The sequence below is a fragment of the Rhamphochromis longiceps genome, linkage group LG1 (genome assembly GCF_057381845.1).
Source record: "Rhamphochromis longiceps isolate RC_006_pf linkage group LG1, R_longiceps_female_GT1.1, whole genome shotgun sequence".
Classification (NCBI taxonomy): Eukaryota; Metazoa; Chordata; class Actinopteri; order Cichliformes; family Cichlidae; genus Rhamphochromis; species Rhamphochromis longiceps.
In genome coordinates this window covers 16,845,079-16,862,660 of record NC_140557.1, presented here as the reverse complement: position 1 = coordinate 16,862,660, position 17,582 = coordinate 16,845,079, and the positions used below count along the sequence as shown (strand labels likewise).

The 17,582-nt window shown below is 39.1% G+C and overlaps 1 protein-coding gene across 2 annotated transcripts; it reads right to left on the bottom strand.

The window, feature by feature from the left end:
• Nucleotides 1-9: 9 nt before the first annotated feature.
• On the bottom strand, nt 10-16,709 carry rps6ka2 (ribosomal protein S6 kinase, polypeptide 2). Of its 2 annotated transcripts, none has more exons than XM_085400480.1 (22): nt 16,599-16,709; nt 14,277-14,393; nt 12,921-13,002; nt 12,174-12,254; nt 11,263-11,342; nt 10,867-10,973; nt 10,746-10,783; nt 10,508-10,650; nt 9,627-9,697; nt 9,267-9,355; nt 7,573-7,637; nt 4,062-4,164; nt 3,728-3,870; nt 3,450-3,572; nt 3,106-3,195; nt 2,819-2,977; nt 2,431-2,592; nt 2,252-2,328; nt 1,873-1,990; nt 1,701-1,757; nt 1,243-1,323; nt 10-176 (listed from the first exon to the last, which is right to left on the bottom strand). In XM_085400480.1, the coding sequence occupies exons 1-22, from the start codon at nt 16,701-16,703 to the stop codon at nt 27-29; spliced, it is 2,241 nt and encodes a 746-aa protein (XP_085256606.1). In that variant the 5' UTR covers nt 16,704-16,709; the 3' UTR covers nt 10-26. The 2 variants fall into 2 exon arrangements, with proteins under 2 accessions (XP_085256606.1, XP_085256598.1); XM_085400472.1 differs by having other exon boundaries at nt 3,728-3,912; nt 16,599-16,703.
• Between the last annotated feature and the right edge of the window lie 873 nt (nt 16,710-17,582).

Below are 17,582 nucleotides of genomic sequence, written 5' to 3'. Positions count from 1 at the left end.
TTTGTGCTGCATTCAAATGGTTGAGGCTATTCCTTTTCCTTAGGATCTGAAGTGAGTTTTGGACTCCCGAGTTTCTTCATCCCTCTCCGCTGAGCAAGGCCAGAAGACTGAACAGGCTCCAGGACAGGGGCAGGAGCACAGCGCCTCAAAGCAGAATAGGTGGCAGATAGAGCCCCCTAGTGGAATAAAAGTAGAATGCATTGTATTGGATCAGTGTAATTCAGGTGACACCTTTACTATCAAAAGAGCCATTTTAAAGGAATTATTGACCAGACAATCTATTTGATGGTTACCCATTTAATTATATTAGCTATTAAATATATATAATTTTTGTACCTGTTATAACAAAAGAATTCCCAAGCTTTAAAGTAAAGTGCATCTTCTCTTATGTACCTTAATAGCCTATGTTAAAATGTATGATTAAAATGTATACTTAATCTATGTATACTTAATCTATGAGGTTAACCTATTAGAATTACTAATAAATCATTTACCACATGTGGCTACTCTACAGTGTTTATTTAGTACTTTAACTATGCCTTTTCAATTTAACAATAACAGATTTTTGTGGCATGTATGAAATTATAGAATTATACTTACTAAAATTGTGTACTTATATTTATTATCAACTAATCAGACCTTGAGGACTACTCTGAAACAGTTATAAAGCTATGCATGCAACTTTGAATCCTACTTCTTTTTGTGCAAATTAATCAGTTTAATAGGAGACCACTCTAATACTGAAAATATGGACATACCAGTAAATCAGCACCACTGCTGGTAAAAATGGAGCGATTTATAAGCTGCATTCCTCTATCCAAATACATCTGATACTTTCAGGTACAATTTAAGTGTTTTTTTCCCAGATACTTTTTAAGACTACTCTGCATTAAACATCGAAGATGAACCAAACTTCTGTTTTAAGGTAGAATTCACTTTATTTCAGTGGGACTTCCTGGTTAAATAAAATGTTAAAGTTTCTGTTACAGCGACCTGATATAGGTAGCAGTCTTACAAACTCAAAACATTAATAGCATAAAATGTAGGAGCTACAGTATAAAAATACCCACCCCAAAAAACTATAAACATCCACTTTTCTTTGGAGGTCTCCTTAGAAGATTTTAGATTGAGCAATAGATATATAAGTGATTTTTCCATCTATATTAGCACGATACAGGGGATAATATGCTTATCTCTATAGTAATCTGTATTTGTAATTACATAGAGTACAAAGGCTCTGACCTTGACAATGAGTGGATCTTGTCTGGTGAGACATTTGTCAGAGAGCTGGTCTCTCTCAACAATCCAGGGGTGACGAAGAACCTGAAAAGCATCACAGTAAAACTGATATCAGCTCTGAAAGTATATAATGTATATAACGTGGTAACACCACAACCATGATACATCTGTAGTATTGCAAACAGTGTAGGTATATAGTCAAACACATGATATACTGTCGTGGTATGAACATCAGGCTCAGTGCATATGTGTACATCTGGGCTAAAGGAAATGATATGTATGTAAAATTTCAGTTTGTATACACTTTTGTAATCTATTGCTTTGTCTAAATTAATAAAATTTATATCTATAGCATATTCATTATATCATGATGGAAAAAAACTGTCAAGGTGGGACCTGCACTATACTAATAGCACAATATGCCATATGACAGGCCAGTTTATGTTATGGACTAATGGTACCTGTGGGGCAGTCAGACGCTGGTGGGGGTCCACATGGAGCATCTTAACCACGATATCCTGTTAAACAAATGGGGACATGAATGGTTAATATATTTGTTCTGCACTGATACTACGATGCTAGAGGCAAACATTTCCATTTTATGCAAATCAGAAAGCATTAAGATGTTTGAACCTTGGCTGCTTCTGACACCAGCTCCCAGTTTCCTCCTGTGATAATGAATTTCCCACAGCCGATCTGAGCCAGAATCTCCTCTGCTGTGTCCTCGGGACTGCTGGCAAATGGGCTGAAACTGACCAACAACAATGCCCACTTACAGAAAGCAATTCAATCTAATAAAAAATGCATGACTCCAGAAAACCATGACCTCCGATTTGAGACATTTTCTCTTATTGTCTCACTGTTATTTCACCGGGGGGGGGGGTGTATTTAGACATGCTGTTTATTGCTGTTGCAGGAGTCTTTGAAGAAAATTGCAACATTGCATACAGTTTACACCTGAACTGTATCACAACCTGTGAGTGTGAGTTGTATTAAGACCTTATAAACTCACCCAGCTATCATAGTGTAGAGCAGGATCCCCAGGCTCCAGATGTCACAGGCTGCATCATAACCCTGTTTCCTCAAAATCTGCACATATACAAAAAAAGCAAAGAAAACCACTCACAGATATCTGTTAAATAATTTGTATAAGTGATACTGAGATGCACCTTGTAATGACTGCTGATGTACCTCAGGAGCCATGAACGTAGCTGTGTAACAGGGAGTCATCAGCAAACCATTTTCAGCTCTGAGCTGTTTGGCAAAACCAAAGTCGCATATCCTGATGCATTCTGGGAGTCCACTGTCATCTGCATAGCGGATGTTGCTGGGTTTCAAGTCTCGATGTACAACCTGGAAAAAATAGTCACCATTAAGCCTTAATAATGTGCATACATATAAATATACTACATGGACATTGCCATTGAAGCTCCCAGCACACAGCTTTTGTGCTGATGTTAATGACCTCTGAAGTTATGGGGCTTTGGCAATGTATATGCACTATGTTATGACACTGGGACTGAACCGCCCCACCTGAATTCAAAGATTGATTTTTAAGCCCTCCTTTCATCCAGCTTACCCCCTGTGAGTGTAAATATTCCACAGTTTTGGTCAGAGCGCACATGATGTCTGATGCATCTCTCTCAGTAAAATTTGTGTGCATCAGAGCTTTGTCCAGCAACTCTTCCCCTCTCAGTAACTCCTGAACCAGATGCACACACTGGCCATCGTCAAACACCTATAGGTAAAGGTGAATGCAGAAGAAAGATACAAACAAATATCTTTTTAAAAAAAAGAAAAAATGCTTAGGAAAAATTACATGCAAATTAAAAATCACTATTCTGCAGGCTCATGTGCTGTACTTACATCTTTCAGGGTAATAATATTTGGATGCTGTCCATATCTTAACAGAATCTCAATCTCTTCTGACGGATCTCTCCTCGCTCTGTCAATAATCTGACATAAATGTGCACAGCATATTAGCATGATGGATCACCAGTGATTTGTAACTAACTCTGAGTTACAGCTCAGGAAGCATGCAAGTTTTGTCCAGTTTGACTACATTTTATTTTAATATGTAAGCAGCCCCAAATAGTCATTTCACATTCAACACCATCATAGTAAAGAATATTACTGCTGAGGCTCTAAAGACAAAGAGTAAATCAATAGTGTATTTAAATAAATTGCAGTTCAGGTTAAGTGTCCCCTACCTTCACACAATACTCCACTGAAGTAATTCTGTGCAGACATCTTTTGCAGACAGAGGTTCCCGTGTGTCCGATTTCTTCTTTCAGATCATAAACATCACCGAAGGCCAGATCACCACAGAGATGCTATGTAGAAAACACATAATCAGGTGCACAAACACTACAACATTAAATGACTTATGTAGTTGCTGACAGGGAATTTATTTGAGGTAATGTTTGGAAAGGTCAGAAACCTAAATACATAAACTGTGTGCTAGTCTGTGATTTAATTAGATGTATACCTGTGCGATGGGGTTGATGTTCAGCTCTTGAGGAGTGGCCGCTACTGTAGCAACACTGGACTCCTGAGTTTGGTTAGTTGCAACGAAGCTAAAACCACGAAACAACTGGTGTGTGTTCGCGCTGGGAGGGATGCCTGGAGAATCTGGATATCCCAAGACACATTGAACCAAACGTCTGCAGAGTGCTTGACAGTGTTTTAGAAATATTAAAGTTTAGTAAAAACGATTGATCAGTATGGTAGTTTTCTTTTTTTTCTGTTCCTCATTGAACCCAGTCGCCTATAACCTATACATTAATTCTGTATTTGCATGTGTGTCTACATGCTTTAGTTACCAGTAGGTGTTCTGGAGGTGAACTCAGGGTCAAAATGGAAAGTGTCTTCAGGTCTGCCAACGGTTGGTTTGAAAGGAGGCCTCACTTCCTTCTTGTACAGCTTCTATGAATGAGCAAAAAAAACCAGAGAAATTGGAATACTGTTACACCAGCAGCTGAATTCAACACAAATGACACATGATCTGTAAAGGAGGTATAAAAGTCAGAAGAAAACACGATGTATAAGCTTTGACTATAGCGTGTTTGGGGGGGGGGAAATGATTATTTCAGTCAGATCTGATAAAAAATAGTCCACAAGTTTGCTAGGTTTGCACACAAATAAGACAAATAAGTAAAATTTATTTATTTAAACACGGAAAAATAGTTGCCCAAAGTGCTATACTAAACAATTAAAAGTTGTAAAATATTTTTTAATATTACAAATTAAAACAATTTAAAAAAAAAGAAAAGAGAACAACAACCAGTTTAAGAGCATTTTCTATGAATAAGTCTGCCCTTCACCAGTTCATCACTGTAACCATTAAACTTCCCAGTTTAGCCTGCCCTTACAGTCAAGTATATACTTTGATTGACATGGACTTTTCTTGTAATATAGTTTCAGAATTGGAAATATCCAGACAATGTATGTACAGATCCAATATCCAATTAAAAAAAATTAAAATGATTTAGGACAACTTTATTTTGTCATATTATAATATGACTTGCTAAGGAGTCCTTACCTTAGAAAATAATCTCTCATCTTCCTGTTTTTTCTTATACCTTTCTCTGTCTCGAGTGATATTATCCCACTTTATCATTTTTTCCTCACTGGGTACAGCCACTGTACCATTAGCTAGCAGACAGACACTGTGCAAAACTGTAGCACTTGTTACACCATCCATCCATTCATTCATTCATTCATTCATTCATTCATTCATCCATTCATTCAACTCTTCTGCTTATCCTCATTGAGTGCAGCATGGATAAGATCTTGGAGAGGCTTACGGCTGCTGTGAATACTCAGAATAAGATCTCTGAGTGCAGACTGGATTACATCAGCACCATCACTTCATGCGGATACCCTTTCGGCGCCAGTTGCGGTCGCAAGGCTGGAGCCAAACAAAAACACCCTGATAACGACTGTGTTTAGTCTGTTCCTTCCCATTCCATGCAAGGCCACCTGGGTTGGCTGGAAGACTGTTTACTTAGCCTAGCAGGGCGAAGGACACTGTCTCAGCTGAACTCTGGACACGCACACACATACATATACACTGATATGCACACACTCATCCCCCCTCTCTTTCCAAATGCCTTCGATGCTTGTTCCCTCCTGGGAACACGACGGGTCTGAGCCCCTCTTTTTTTTCCTCTTGTACTTTCCCATTGTAGTGTTTATTTCAGTATTTTTTTTCTGTAATGCTACCGATCTCCGACCTGTATCCCCATGTGATGTCTGTGTTGTGTGTGTAAGGTTGGGGGGGTGGGGGGTCCTATTTCACTGCAGGGCAACCTGCACGTGGCGAATAAAGCCTTGATTGATTGATTGATTGATCCTTGTCAGAGTTGTGGGGGAGTCTATCGCAGGGCTAACACAGTGAGACAGACAACCATTCACACTCACATGGGCAACTTCAAATCATCCATTACCCCAATAATTGCATTCTTTGGAGTGTGGAAGAAAACCAGAGAGAACCCACGGAAACACAAGGAGAGCATGTAAACTCCACACAGAGAAGCCCCACCCAGATGGTGGAGCTGAACTCAAGCAACAGTGCTAACCACCACGCAACCATCCATCATACAATATATTTTGCTCTTCACTGACTATCATATTCAATTATTCATTAACCGAAGTTAAAAAAAAAAAAAAAGGAAAAAAGTAGAGCAAATTAGAATGTGACAGAATACAACAAGGTCCTTCTAGAAGCAAGTGCTGCAACTTGGCACCTATCTTGAAACACCTCTCAGGACTTCTGAATAAATGTGAATATCCACTAATGGGAAAAAATTATAAAAAATTAATATGAAGTAAAGACTGGTGGCTGGTTGTATAGCTATTATACAGCAGCAGAAAGGCACCTGCTGTAATACTGAGTATAGCCTGCAGATGTCACCATTGCAGTGCCCATTAAAGGGAACAATCTTTCTGGGTTCCTATTACTAGCATACATGGAAAGTAACCAACAGAGACTATTAGAAATTGGGAAGTGTTGATGCATTTGAGTATTTGGTTTTCATTTGATAGTGTTGAGAAAATGAGGCTACAAATCTTTACTATTTCAAAGATCAAGACATTAAAGAAAGGCTAAGACCGCAAAGTCAGAAAAGGTTCTGATGAATGATGTGGAATCATTCTGCCTGATAGAGTACAGTGATTTAATTAGCATAGTGCAGAATAGAGCATAAGCCTCTTACTGACAGTTGTCACATCAAGCCAGCAACACCATGTGTAAATGGGAGCATGTTGTGTGGAAGTGAGCAGGTAGTAATGTAGTGAGGAGGGCAGCAATGGGAACCCGCGGTGAGGGCAGAGATTAGCGAGCATGTAAAGCCGATGATAGTGGATTCTGATAGAAATAAGAGCGCCATAATTCACAAAAGCAGATAAATGAGAGTCCCAAGCCTTCCAAACATCTGTGATTAAAAAGGAAGGGTGCTTTAAGAGATCAGAGCAGATATTTATAGGGAGGATGATTACAATCAATAAAACAAATGAGTCTATGATTGCTTTGCTGAGATTTCTGCTTTTAAAACTGATTTAAAGGAGAGAGAAAAACCAAATCCCCTTTTATGGCAGCCAGCAGGCTTGGTGGTGTGTAACCAACACGAATATGTGTCACTTTTTTAAAGTAATGCTGGATGAATGGAATGGGAATGAAATAGCCCTATCAGAAATGCAATCTTCAAATTTATAAAAATGACATGAATATTTTTTCTGCTTCTGTTGACAAATGTTTCAGCCCACAAATAGTGTAGGAGGGCTTTGTTTTCTAACATGCAATAAGCACAGCTTGCATTTTGAAGAACGCCAAGGGGGCAAATTGTTTTTCACTGTACATCCAAAGGAGCTGAGGTCTCAAGGTTAGATAAAGATAGTTAGGATAAAGACTTTAGTGAAAACATTTGCACATGAGCCAACTTTCTGAGACAAAGGCTTTTACAGATAAGAAGATTAGTTGCAAAAAAAGTTAGGCAAGATGGACAGAAAAGGAAGTTTGGGGTTTTGCTGCTAACCAACATCACATGAGCATGTTAAAGTGCCGTGACTATGGACAACTCTTGAGGAAGTGAAGGAGGAGTTGTCTTGACCAAGTAAACCTGATCCATGTGATGCTGATTTTAAGTTTAACTCAGGTCAATAATCTCATTACTGCACTTTAAAACTACAACAGCAATGTAGTTGATGCAGTAAGAAATTATTATTATTCGTAAATGTGAGAAAGACAGTGGTTATAAGACAATAACGGTATAATACAAGTTTATAGTACCCAAATATCTATATTGCAGAATACTCTTAATAAATTATGCTTACATTCCAGTCTATTGATGCAAAGAAGCGGTGCCTTTTTATTTCTTCTACTCCATCTGGTCCTGCACCTATAAGTAACACAGATTAAGAGAATCAGAATCAACCGCAATGCCTTTTATTGTCATTAAATCACAAGATGTAATAAAACTGAAATGCTACATCCGCATGTACCTCCAAAATAAAATCAATTCACACACTTCAACAATCATTCACACAGTAAAACAAACCCTTTCAGTTGAAGATAATAAATAATTATGGATATGAAGGAGTAAAAACTACAAATAAATAAATAAATCCGCCATGCCATGGTGCATTTAAAAAACTGTTCTTTAATCTATTTATCCTTTATTTTGGTGGAAATGTAACATCTACCACAGGGCAACAGGTCAAACAGCTGTTTCCAGGGCGACGACTTCCCTTAGTGATTTTTTTAAGGCTCTTGAGAGCTATCTCACTCTTGCATTTAAATCACTGTTAAAATGATCATGAATTTAGCAGGTGAATTTCTTGTAAACCATGAATGGACAAAGTATCATTTCTAGTGTTATATGTGGTACATTTGTAATATGAATAGATTTTTTTTTTTTAAACCAAATTAGCACCTTGTTAGTACTGGTACTTTTCCCTTGAGAATTTTCTTAATGCTTCACACTACAGACTCAACAAGGTGATGGAAACATTCCTCAGAGATTTAGATAGGATCACACAATTGCTCTAAATCTCCCGTCTCACCACATCCCAAAAGTGCTCTATTGGATTGAAATCTGGTGATTATAGAGGCCATTTGAGTACAGTGAACTCATTGTCATGTTCAAGAAACCATTTTTGATTATCTGAGCTTTGCGACACGACACATTATCCTGCCAGAAGCAGCCATCAGAAGATGGGTACACTATAAAGGGATAAAGGGATGTACATGGTCATTAACAATATTCAGGTAAATGTGATATGTTGATACTAAGGGGTCAAAATGTACCAAGAAAATATGCCCCACACTATTACACCATCATAAGCAGCCTTAACCCTCCTACAAGGCAGGATGGACCCATGCTTTCATGTGTAAACAAATTTCTGACCCTGTCATATAAATGTTGCAGCAGAAATTGATACTCATAAGACCTGGAAACTTTTTTCTTCCAGGCTTCTGTTGTCCAGTTGGGTGAGCATATCCTCAGTTTCCTGTTCTAGCTGACAGGAGCAGCATGAGGTGTGGTCTTCTGCTGCTGTAGCCCATGTGGTTCAATGTATTGTATATTCATTCATGCTCTTCTACATCAACAGGGCATTTTTGCTCAGAGAGCTGCCACTCACTAAACATGTGGGAAAATCCCAGTAGATCAGAACAGTTTCTGAAATATACAGATCAGCCCATTTGACACCAACAACCCTGCTACAGTCAAAGTCACTCAGCTCACCTTTCACTCCATTCTAATGCCACATTTGAACTTCAGCAGGTTATCCTGACCATGTCTACATGCCAAACATGTGACATGTGATGCAATTTGCTGCTGAATTGCTAAAATATTTGCCCAAATGAGGTGCTGATTAGGTGTACCTATTACAAGAGACCAGAGAGTGTGTAAAATAAGAAGTGACTTCAAAAGTTATCCAAATGGACACAAACTGCTGATGTTTAAGTTTCTAAATTTATTCTAAAAACACATTTAATTGTCATTGTTCAAGGTTTTTATACATACCAAGTCGATTAGCAGGATTTCTCTTGAAGAGCGCTCTTAATAAACTCTGCACTTCAGGACTGAGGAACTGTGGCATTCCCAGCTTAGCCCTGAACACACAAGCCAAGAAACAGGTTTATGCATGTTTATGTCTGCTGACAGTTTATTTTTATGTTCATTCAGGTATAGTGGATCTCTTGAGGTTAATAATTGCAGATTTATATAAGCAGCTTATCCTATAAAGCAACCCTCAGAAATCAAAGATACAATATAGATAATTGAAATGCAGTTGGACAATGGGAAACAGATAAGAATTTTTAAACATTACATCCTGCAAAAGATGTGAAGGTTCAATAAAATAGCAACAATAATTAGTCTTACTTTAGAATAAGTGCCATTGTTTCTTTCCGATCTTTTCCTTGAAAGGGTAATGATCCCGTCAACATTTCAAACTGGAAAACACAACGAAACAACTGTCAAAACACGTCCGCCCAATAATGGAAGCTGTGGAGGTGGATTATCTCATTAGCATGCTTGCTTCAAATTTTATTAGTCATTTGACTTCCACTGCAAACGGGCCAAATCAGAAACAAAGCTGTTGAAATTAACGCATAATACCATGACCTAAATCACATTTAACTGGAAAAGGCTGAGAGGCATAAAATAAAGATATACACTGGTTAACACTGTAACAAACCTAACCTACTGTGCACCCTGATAATAGACTTTGCCACACCCAATGGTATTCACCCACATTAAAGATTGGATTACAATGTGAAGGAGTTCTCTTTTTTTCAGTAATCTCTTTTACTTTTCAATATCTCTACAGCACATATTAGGAAATCTTCGGCTATTTATTTGTTTATTTTAATATCAGTACATTCCTAACACCAGACAAGGGCAGACAGGGTTGACATCTTCCCCTGGTGACCTAATGTAGCTGCCAGCTGTCAGTGAATGTTTAACCTCTCAGTATTAGTAAAGTAAGCCACCAGGCTAGCGAAACAAGCAGCATCCAGCAGATGCACGTTTGCTGAAAATAATGGGACCTAATCTGCCAGATACAGTAATTAAAGTTGTTTTACTGCCAGAGGAAAGCTAAACGAAGAAATCAGTGCACTGGCATATTATCTAAGAACTGAGTTTGTAGTTAATTCATTATTAGATAAAACATACAAGCCAGCAGAGTGACTGCATGCTCAGAAGGAAAATTAGTCATGCATGTCAGAAGTGTAGAGAGACTATCAAAGTAAAAGACTTACCATAAGCACGCCAAATGACCACCAGTCAGCGCTTTGTGTATGACCTCTCCTGTTTACAACCTCTGGAGCCATGTACTCTATTGTTCCACAGAAGGAATAAGCCCTTTTATCATGGTCAATAGCTTCCTTACTCAAGCCAAAGTCTGGATAGTGAGACAGAGACAAAAGGGGATCATAGTCAAAAGACAAATAGAGACAGAAAAGCAGAGTATTACAGTTTTCAGTCAGATGTACTGACCTGTAATCTTAATATGTCCTTCTTCATCCAGAAGAATGCTTAAGAGGGAGAAGAGAACTTTAAAATCAGCATCGAAATATTTTTTCTAAAATGCATAAAAGGGATGTTTATGAGCTAGTACTTTTCAGGCTTGAGATCCCTGTAGATGATCCCCAGACTGTGTAAATGGTCCAAGGCCAAAGCCAGCTCTGCAAGGTAAAACTTCACATCCTCTTCTGTGAACATTACCTAGTACAAATGAACAAATGTATTAAATATAATGTGCAAAAACGAAAAGTAAGGGGAAACTGGTCTGTTATTGATTCACATATTTGTTTTTGAGCTCTCTCCTATGAAATTCGCTTTTCACCAGAGCCAACCGAACTATGGCACATTGTCTCAATATGTGTGCCTCCTTTAAAGTACAAAAAAAATGACTGTCTTTGATCTCTTTCACAGGCGAATGATGGGAGTTATACAAACACCTTCCCATAACAAACAGTGAGAAGTGGATTATGATTTGAACCAGGAAGCCTACCTCCTTGGACAGACGAGTAAAAAGGTCTCCTCCTCGGAGGAAATCCAGGATCAGGTAGAGCTTCCCTTCTGTCTGGAAGGCTACACAAATACATAAGTACATGCACAAACAGAAATGCAAGTTAAACACGTCTTGAGGCTTTAATTGCTGTATTGAGGACTATAAAGTATTCTATTATTTTGTGCACAGTCTGCACATTTATCTGCAGTTGTGTATAGATACAAATAAGGGCAGACTACAATGACTTCCCTCATTTTTGAACATGTATGCAATGAGAAAAATGACTTGTGAAATGTCACCTTGTCTTTGTGTAACAGATCAAAATGACTAATTAGTCAACTGCCCCGCTGAAGTCCCCCAACAGCACACAGCCCCATTTAAACAGACACTAGCTGTTGATTTAGAACTACAGGGACGAGGAATATAGACCAACGCTAAACAACATTTATTAAACAAATAATGACTTACCCAACACAATTTTTCTATGCTCATTTCTGGTTCCACACCTTTATTCCTTAACTCTATTAAAGTAGCTTTGCATGATTCATAGTTCAACAATATCCTTATTTGCCCTGTACTGGGCTTTACTACTAACCCTTGGTTCATCTACTGTCTGAAATAAGCCACTTCAGCTTTCTTTCCCCTACTTAAACTCAATTTTCCCTTTAAGTGGATGCTATTCGGAAAACAGCACACAACCAAGAAAAGAAAAAAAACTCTGAAATAGAGCATTTAGGGCAATCTGAGTTTTTGCCTTATTACTTGTACATATGCTGACCTGATTACTTCAAATCTTAGGCCATGTTTAATGGCCAAACATTCACTATTAACACTATGTATCATTCTACATGTATAAGGCCAATAGATTCCAACACATACATGCTGAAAAAGCACAAGTAATTCATACTCACCATAGTGAAGTTTAACTATAAATGGGTGGTTCACTTCAGCCAGTATATCTCTTTCCATCTTCGATCGCACACGATCCCGAACTGAGTAGGAGATAGAAGGCAGTCTTTTTAATGAAGTTTCAGCCAGTTCATTCTGTAAAATGTCACAAGTCTAATAACACGAGTACGTGTTATGTAGGATAAGAATGCATTTCCTTGAAATTAAGGTAAATTAAATCCAGTGTAGCTGGTTTATAGTGAAATGAAAACCACAATAACAGTGTTATTGCAACATCTGTCTGCTTGACAAGATGACAGTGTAACTCTTTAGATTCCAGAGGTGCAGGTTAAGAGGATTAAGGCTTGTACAAAGTCATTAAATCAGCACATGACATCTGAACCTGCTTTTACAGTACACCCCTGTTTACAATAATCTCGGCTGACGCAAAACAGTTTATCTGAATCAAAAGTACAAACTAACCTCTTTTACCCAAAATCCCCTTGAATGTAGGGCACTGTGAGAACTTGGGCAATGATATATCTATTGCTCCTCTACTAAACCAATAATAATTTTAACAAATGACCATGACTCAGATCCAATCCTCTGTGGAGCTGTGCTTGTTTTGTTTCTTTCTTTAAATATAGCCAATAACAAGAACATGATACAAAAGGGCTTTGTTTGAAAGAAATTTTAAAAAAAAAAATTATTATTACTATTTGAAATGATGCCAATGGGGCAATATGCCAAGTGTATTTGCACTAAATCACCTTTTAGCGTTGCCTTCTTCAGGACCTTCATGGCATATAGCTGTCCTCTGTCCACTCCTCTTATTTTTCTAACCAGAAACACCTGCAATGATAATTACCATAAACATCACATTTTGTGCAACTGTTCTTTCGTAGTGACGTTTCTGAAACAAAAGAAAAAAAACAAACTTGTCATTTATATTTCACAACATTTAAAAATGCTATATTCACCCTTTGTAGGTTACCAAGCCGGAGCAAGTTACCATCACGTTACATAAAAGAGCCACATCAATGTGGTTTCGGTGCAACAGAGACAACAGCTACGATTTAAACAAGGTCTGCAATAATTTAGCAGACATATAGCAAGCTATGTAAACATGCTGTCTAAGCCACACTGTGACGTGACCTTTTGTCCATGCCTGCAGCCTTGGAAACGGCAGCCACATGCCAACATCTGCTGATGTTTCATGTAAGGCCCATTCCGATCTCTAATCTACAGTAACATTAACAAATCAGTGAGCCTTTACTAATTTAAATAAACTTGGTGATCTGTGAAACCGTTGTCAAGGCAGCTAATCTACAGATAATTAGAACTAGATGGCTTATCATTAGCAGATGATTGGCTGGTAAAGCATAATCAGCTGCGGCACTGAAATCAGACACGCATATATTCACTGTGCCAAAAGGTAAGTGGACATCTCCTGGCTCATTTGAATCTAGTTTTTTAGAGTTAAGCAGGACCTTAGTTCTAAGTGGACTGAACAATAGTGCACTTTCTTTTTTACAGTTGCATTTTAAGAAATGCTCGCCTCTTTTCAATAGCATAAAGCAAGTACAAAAAACCCCCCACGATTTCTTGAGTTTGTGTGAAAAGCTTTGACCAATCTGCACAGACCTCTCACTTCAACTGAATCCAACACCTTTGGGAGGACTTGCAGCACTGACTGTGAGGCAGACCATATTGCACCACATCACTGTCTGACCTTAACGTTCTGGTGTCTGAGCAGGAGCAAATTCCTGCAGTGTGGTTTCAGGCTATCTTGGAAATACTTCCCACAGGACTGGAGGCAATTACAGCAGCATATTAATGCTGATGGTGTCTGGATGAAGTGCTCAACAGTCACACGAATGTGCACTTACTTTTGGGCATCATCAAGTGAGAAGTCCACATATTCTAATAAAACCGAGAGGAATAAAAAATATTAACATGATCATTATACCAAATACATGTAGCCTCAGAGGTGACCTTCTAGACTTTTTAAGGTTATTTATGTTTTTTTATTGTCAACACTGATATTTTCCGTAAGGTCAGTGTCCCATCACTTTTATCAGATTAAAGCCTTAAAGCTGCAGTAAGTAAATGGTTGCACATTGTACCTTTCCATAGGATCCCTGTCCCAGCACTTTAAGCAGTTGGAACTGTGAAGGGTCTGCTTTCTCACAGCCCTCCTTAACATGGTGGCTGATGTCAAACTCCTTAAGTACACTGTCATCCTGATGAAAGAAAAGATAGAAGTCATTATTGGTAGATTAGGGTTAAGGTGAGATTTAAACGAGTTAATAAATTACACTTTACAACATATGAGCAATGATTAAATTGTGTCCCTATAACCTCAATGTGCATTTAAAAAGGCCATCAATGTAATAATTACTCATTAAATCCATACCTAAAGATAGATAGTCATCTACAAGCCATTATATTGCTATCAAGATATTGGCTGAGGTCACTGGAAATCATGCACAGTGTAAGCTGCCTTTTTCAGCCTATTCAGTTTGCTTAATGAAGTGAATGACCAACTTTCAACAAGAGGCAAGGCTTAGACTGGATATTGTGACAATATGATATACACTGCAACTTCTTTTATACTGTAATTCTGTACAAAACACTACCAGGACTTGGTAAATATGGGTAATGGTTATAAATCGATTCTTCTAGCCTCCACTTGTTTGATGAAACCTGTTAGATAACCTTCATTTTTAGTATATGATAAGATTCTGTCTGTCCTGAAGAATCACTTGGCTGAGGTATTTTCATACCCTTTTATGCATTTAATGCAGCTTGTGATCAGCTACTAACCCATCCTCGTGGAATAGTTTGATAAGAGAAAGAAATGCTTCCCTCGATCTGGGAGCCAGAGTGACTGAACGTTCACATGAGGCTGAAAATAATCACATGGTCTCATTTCTCCAGTGACGGCAAGTCTTTTGATGCCATCTCCCACCTACAGTTCCCCTTAAACCAGAAACGTCCACCAAAGCAAGTCATGAAAAATAAATACAGCCTTCAAATGTTATTGTCATTATAGCAAGGATAAAACAGCTGGTTTCTCCAAACTATTTTCCTAACTATCAGGAATTCAGAGGTAATTGCAGTCTGATTTTCCAGATTGATGTACCATCAAGAAAACAACATAGGAAAGGTTCTCATCTTGATAGTACAATAATGACTAATACGAACTATGCCATACCAGTGTAGACAGTGGAAGTCTAAAAACCATACAATTACTGACATAAGTGAATAGCAAGAATATAGATCTATAACCCACAACACACGTACAATAGATTCAAGTAAGATGAAGAGATGAAGATCTCTTCCAGTTTGAAGATGAAACGATAACATTTTTGCAAATGTGCAAAATAGGTTATATTTAACGGCCATTTTGTAGATTTTACTGTTTAAAACTGAATTGGATTATAAATGGGTGACTGAAATATCAGTTTGTATTATATAGTATTTTGCATGTTGATGCACTTCGATCAAATCAATCCATGAGCTAATTTACACACATAAAAATATAAAGTCCAACTTATTGTAATGGGATTTTTCACCAGTCACTTTGAGGTCATTGAAGGCCTGGCTTCAACTGTAACATGCTGGAAAGTTTCAACTCATACTGAGCAAACTGCTCCCTTCTTTTCTTTAATTGCTGGTTTATTCCTTAAACAAGGTCGCCTGAGTAATTTCCACCTACTCCTGATGGAGCATCAGAGCATCCCATTCCAGGGACAGGCGACTAGACAGGTAAACAAACTCAAGCAGGCAGGCATTTGCTAAAATAAAACAATCACGTTAACGGTAGCCTATAAAGATGATTCATCAGCACTCCTTTACAAAGAAAAGGGAGGGATAAGGTGAGGTTTTGCTCCATTAATATCCAAAACATTCAGGTAGATCTGCAACAAAAGACTCACTGCCTCTCTCTGCCCTGCTGCTTTGTTTGGGCTATAAATAAACCTCCACTGCTGAGGCTGACCGCTGAATCAATCTGTCTGTATCCATTTATCTATCAACCTGCCTGCCTTGTTGCTTGTTTGCCCGTTAGCGTTTCTGTCTGACTATATTTCCATACAACTTCTCTCTCTCTCTCTCTATGTCCGTCACAGCACAGTGACTCCCTTCGTATTCCTCTATTTTCTAGCTTCCCCACGGCCAGAGAAAGCAGCAACAGCTGTAGAACGACGCAGCAGTGACTCCTGAAACACTCCAAAACAAACCAAATAACACACATTCTTTCCACTATCATTCCCATGTGCACACGGACTGTTCACACACACACGCAGTCCACTGTCTGCTGCACATGTGAGCTGGTGTCTGGGCTGTTACATTCCCACAAACGCACATGGTGCAAATGTGATGCAGCCCCCCTTACAGCAAACATATTTGCATTTGTGTCCAAATGATCTGCTAAGGCCACTCACCTCCACCTGGCAGAACCCAGCGGTGTTTTTGTTTCTTGCCGCCTTGTTCTTCAGGTAAATAGAAAACCATCTCCTCACCGTGAATTTTCGCGTGCTGGTATCCATGGCAACGAGCAGATTTCTCTCTCTCTCCCCCCTTTGTGCATCTATCCCATAATGATAATCATGTCCCCTGCCGGGGGTCCTAGGGTAGAAATGGATCTTTTATTGGTTCGTTTATTTGTCTCGCAGCTTCATCACTGGTCCATCCTCAATGCGGTCCTCGCTCTTTAGGTTTCCCATCATTCGCATGCGCCTCTCGTCCCTCCAGTGGCTTCTCAGACGGTCCCGTGTCCCTTAGCTGCAGTGGACACCGGCGAGCACGCAGACAGAGTTGTGACAGAGGCTTAAAGCTACGCAGGCAGACAGCGGGATGATGAACGGGACCTGTGCTGCTGGGTTTGGGGTTGCCTTGTGTTTTGCATCAGGCTCTCTGCGTGAGGCTGCAGGGAGAGGTGACGAATAAATCTGTTCCGCTGAATCAGGAGGTGCGTGTGTGTGTGAGCTCCCTCTTCACATCTCTGCCCGTGCATGTGTTTATTCATCCCCTGCTCCCTACCTCCCTCTCTCTTTCTGCAGACCAAGGGATTGTCACCAGTCACATTGTGTGCCACCCCTCCCTCTCTTATTCTCGCCCCTGCTCCTGGCCCTCACCTCCCTCTTCGTTTCTCCCAACAGCATACAGCAACAGCTGGTGAGGTCACATGGTTGTAACCCAGCTACCTCTCCGTCTCCCTCTTCTCCTGTCCCTTCTTTTTTTGTGTGTGGCATCCAATTCCACACACACAGGCAATGAAACAAATGACAAAATAACATGGGCTACAGTGTAGGCTGCATACCAGTAGATGGGAAAAGAGTGGCTAAGATCCAGTCACATCACATCAGAGTAACAGTGTTCAATAAAATCCCGAGGGCAGCAGTAATCAATGTTGGGATCAATAATGA

Bases quoted from the DNA above. Each gene is read 5' to 3' on its own strand.
- rps6ka2 (XM_085400472.1), bottom strand. From the start codon at position 16,703: ATGGATACCAGCACGCGAAAATTCACGGTGAGGAGATGGTTTTCTATT. The intron at 11,343-12,173 runs GTGAGTATGAAT...GTATTTGTGTAG, and splicing joins TATAGTTAAACTTCACTATG to CCTTCCAGACAGAAGGGAAG. The intron at 1,758-1,872 runs GTTCAAACATCT...TTTGTTTAACAG, and splicing joins TGGTGTCAGAAGCAGCCAAG to GATATCGTGGTTAAGATGCT.